This window comes from Chiloscyllium plagiosum, unplaced genomic scaffold (genome assembly GCF_004010195.1).
Source record: "Chiloscyllium plagiosum isolate BGI_BamShark_2017 unplaced genomic scaffold, ASM401019v2 scaf_5190, whole genome shotgun sequence".
NCBI lineage: Eukaryota > Metazoa > Chordata > Chondrichthyes > Orectolobiformes > Hemiscylliidae > Chiloscyllium > Chiloscyllium plagiosum.
Genome location: NW_025213038.1, coordinates 13898 through 18301, shown reverse-complemented (window position 1 = coordinate 18301; position 4404 = coordinate 13898). Strand labels below are relative to the sequence as shown.

General features: G+C 55.8%; 1 protein-coding gene across 4 annotated transcripts in view; it reads right to left on the bottom strand.

Annotated features, from left to right (window-relative positions):
* Positions 1-9: 9 nt before the first annotated feature.
* LOC122547525 (polyribonucleotide 5'-hydroxyl-kinase Clp1) overlaps positions 10-4404 on the bottom strand; it is a 17296-nt gene continuing 12901 nt past the window's right edge. For all 4 annotated transcript variants that reach the window (XM_043686137.1, XM_043686139.1, XM_043686141.1 and 1 more), the window contains exon 3: positions 10-795. In XM_043686137.1, coding sequence (XP_043542072.1) covers positions 124-795 — 672 coding nt within the window. In that variant the 3' untranslated portion in view covers positions 10-123. The remainder of the gene's footprint in view (positions 796-4404) is intronic.

Here is a 4404-nt window from a genome sequence, read left to right as displayed (position 1 = left end):
GTGGATGAGGGCGGGGGGAGACAGGGAGTGGATGAGGGCGGGGGGAGACGGGGAGTGGATGAGGGCGGGGTCGGTGGGCGGGAGTGGAGTTTCAGAATGGTCCTGCCTCCCCCCTCCTCCTCCCTACTTGAGGTCCATGAAGCGGATGTCCATGATGAGCAGGATGCTCTTGGGCAGAGGGCGTGGAGCCGGAGAGAGCACGGTGAAGAGCTGCCTCTCGACGTCCACGCTGGTGACCACGATGAAGCCGGCCACGCTGGTCTCGATCAGGTTCTCCTCGGGGGAGTCGGCCGTGCTGACGCTCAGCAGGTGGTGCACCAGGTCCCGGCCGGGCTGCACGGGCACCAGCTTCAGCTGGTTGTCCTCCTGCGACATGCCCAGGGGCAGGCAGGAGTCGGGGATGGTGGGGGCGCCCACCTTAAAGATGCGCACGTCGGAGAAGCGCACGTCAAAGGCGTGGGGGTAGAAGCTGCCGCGGAAGCCGTAGAAGTACTCGCGGATCTTCTCGTCGCGGCTCTCCCGGCGGAAGTCCTTGGAACGTTCGACCGCCCCGCCAGACTTGGGCAGCAGCGCCGTCTTCACAAAGTGAGGCAGGTCTCGCTTCAGCTCGTTGTAGAGGCGCTCCTGGTCCAGGACGATGGCAGCGTCCACTTCGAAGGCCGAGGCTGCGTGTACCAAGGCCTGGTAACCCGAGCCCTTCACCCAGCCGCACGTGTTTATGACGCAGCCGCTAGTGGCTGCTCGTCGGTTTACCTCACACCGCTGGTTAAAGACTTCAGCCAGCCGCGACGTGATCTGAAGGACAGTTGTGGGACACGGGTTAAGACTCCTTGGGCTATTTATCCGGAAAGCCTCCCGCAGAAAGACGGCGAGCTACCCTCAACGCCCCGCCAGGCCCCAGCACGCCAACCAGGCCCGAGGCTCCACCCGCCCGCCAACCAGGCCCGAGGCTCCAACTACCGACCAGGGCCAAGGCACCCACCCACTGCCAGGGCCCCTCTCGTCAGCCAGGCCCTTGCCTGCCAACTAGGCCCGAGGCCCCACCTGCCCACACAGGGCCCAAGTCTCAACAAGTCAGGCTGAGATTTCAGATGGCAGAACTGTTAAGGCACAAACAGGGGCCTTTGAGCCATTGTGAAGGTACCAGCCTCGACTCAATGTTATGAATCCGACACACGCTCACTTGCCTTTACCCATAGCTCTCGTGCATTGTATGTATTTAAATATCCCATGTCCCTCTTCAACTCCTCAATTTAAAACATCTCCACCCACATTACCATTGCAGAGCCAGACCATATTTAATATGTTTACGAACCACTTCAAATCTGTGCCCTCTTGTTTGTGTTTGGGGGGACAGCACGGTGGCTCAGTGGTTAGCGCTGCTGCCTCATGGCGCCAGGGACCCGGGTTCGATCCCAGCCTTGGGGGAGACTGTCCGTGTGGAGTTTGCACATTCTCCCTGTGTCTGTGTGGGTTTCCTCCGGGTGCTCCGGTTTCCTCCCACAGTCCAAAGGTGTGTAGGTTAGGGTGGATTGGCCGTGCTAAATTGTCCCATAGTGTTCGGGGATGTGGAGGTTAGGGTGGATTGTCCGTGCTAAATTGTCCCATAGTGTTCAGGGATGTGCAGGTTAGGGGGGATTGGCCGTGCTAAATTGTCCCATAGTGTTCAGGGATGTGTAGGTTAGGGTGGATTGACCGTGCTAAATTGTCCCATAGTGTTCAGGGATGTGCACGTTAGGGTGGATTGGCCGTGCTAAATAGTCCCACAGTGTTCAGGAATGTATAGGTTAGGGTGGATTGGCCGTGCTAAATAGTCCCACAGTGTTCAGGAATGTATAGGTTAGGGTGGATTGGCCGTGCTAAATAGTCCCACAGTGTTCAGGAATGTATAGGTTAGGGTGGATTGGCCGTGCTAAATAGTCCCACAGTGTTCAGGAATGTATAGGTTAGGGTGGATTGGCCGTGCTAAATAGTCCCACAGTGTTCAGGAATGTATAGGTTAGGGTGGATTGGCCGTGCTAAATAGTCCCACAGTGTTCAGGAATGTATAGGTTAGGGTGGATTGGCCGTGCTAAATAGTCCCACAGTGTTCAGGAATGTATAGGTTAGGGTGGATTGGCCGTGCTAAATAGTCCCACAGTGTTCAGGAATGTATAGGTTAGGGTGGTTGGAGCTGCCCCCATCCAGGGGCAAGGGGGGAGTATTCCCTCACCCTCCTGACCCGTGCCTTGTAGATGGTGGGACAGGCTTCGGGGGGAGAGTCAGGAGGGGAGTTACTCGCTGCAGGATTCCCAGCCTCTGACCTGCTCTTGTAGCCAGTATTTACGAGAATAGTCCAGTTGAGTTTCTGGTGAATAGTAACCCCCAGGATGTTCATAGTGAGGGATACAGTGACAGTAACAACATTGAATGTCATGGGGCAGTGGTTAGATTGTCTCATTGGAGATGGTCATAGCCTAGATATTGCCCTGATCTTATAACATTTGGACATGAACAGCTTCAGGATCTGAGAAAAGAACTATTGCAGGGTCAGTGCTGAGGGAGGGCCGGAGGTCCACACTGTCGGAGGGTCAGTGCTGAGGGAGGGCCGCGCTGTCGGAGGGTCAGTGTTGAGGGAGGGCCGCACTGTCGGAGGGTCAGTGCTGAGGGAGGTCCACACTGTCGGAGGGTCAGTGCTGAGGGAGGGCCGCACTGTCGGAGTGTGTGGACTCAGTGAGTGTCGCTTTGTGGAAGGGTGAGTATTGAGGGAGTGCCCTTTCACCTCATCGGCATATCCTGCTCACCTCTTCCTCCCTTCTGAGATTCTCGCGCTTCCCCTTAACATATCCGGCCAGGCAGCATGAGGAGGTGGAGAAGTCAATGTTTCGAGTAGGACGTCTGCACCTCCTGACGCTGCCTGGCTTGCTGTCTACCTCGGATTCCAGCATCTGCCGTTTGTCTGTCTCTCCTAACCATTTGAGTTGTAAGCTCTTCGCCCCACCCATGTGAGGATATGTCTCTCATTCTCTGGATGGGTGGGGCGACACATCCCTGAACACTACGGGACAATTTAGCACGGTCAATCCACCCTAACCTGCACATCCCTGAACACTATGGGACAATTTAGCATGGCCAATCCACCCTAACCTACACATCTTTGGACTGTTGGAGCACCCGGAGTGAACCCAAGCAGACATGGGGAGAATGTGCAAACTCCACACATCCCTGAACACTATGGGACAGTTTAGCACGGCCAATCCACCCTAACCTACACATCCCTGAACACTATGGGTAATTTAGCACGGCCAATCCTCCCTAACCTACACATCTTTGGACTGTGGGAGCACCCGGAGTGAACCCATGCAGACATGGGGAGAATGTGCATACTCCACACAGACAGCGGCTGGAGGCAGGAATTGATCTGGGGTCCCTGGCGCCATGAGGCAGCAGTGCTTACCACTGAGCCACCGTGCTACCCCAGAGAAACAACACCAAACTAATACACTGCAAGTGCAAATCTGCAGCTTACAAACCGTGACGTCAGACCTGGTGAGCGTGGGGGAACTGAGCCCACGACGTTGGGCATTAGTAGCAGCACGCTCTGACCATCTGAGCTAACCGACTGAACCCTTTCATCGTTGGTCTGTCACACCTTCTAGCCTTATCTTCACAGAGAGAAGAGCTGTGGGCTGTTCCCAAATCTTCCTGATAAGCCTGTCCTTGCTGCTCCGAAAGAGATATCAGCCTCTTAAATCTTTACTGCAGTCATTATCCCCTCTGCCGATAAACAGGTCACCATTGAGAACACTGTGACCCAGTCTGAAAGCTCCACATTGTTGTTCAAATGCAGTCAGGATGCATTGTTTGCTGATCTGTACAGTGCTATTAAGCAGCATTATGACTTGCAAACCTGTCAAAGGCATCTGGCCTGTGCCCAGCTTGGCAACACTACACACCCACAGTTTATTGCGGCAATTATCATTTTGCGTGTGACGGCAGGTAAACAGATTCCAGGGCAAAATATGGTGCTTTCTCTCGCACGGTTCTCCACACATTCTGAAGCGTGCCAGCCCTGCCTGCAGAAAAGGCAGGAGATACAGCCAGCAGCCAACAGGAGAGGCTTGGCAAAGCAATTCTCATTGGGTGGTGGTGATCAAGGGGGAAACCTCAGGGACCAACAGGCCTGGGGTGGTGGGATTCTCAAGCACAGCACTCTGGGTGGGTCAGTGCTGAGGGAGGACCGCGCTGTCGGAGGGTCAGTGCTGAGGGAGGACCGCGCTGTCGGAGGGTCAGTGCTGAGGGAGGACTGCGCTGTCGGAGGGTCAGTGTTGAGGGGGGGCGTGGGACGCAGTGAGGGTCAGGCTGGGGACGGTGTGTGGGACACAATGCGGGTCAGGCTGGGGTCGGTTTGTGGGACCCAGTGAG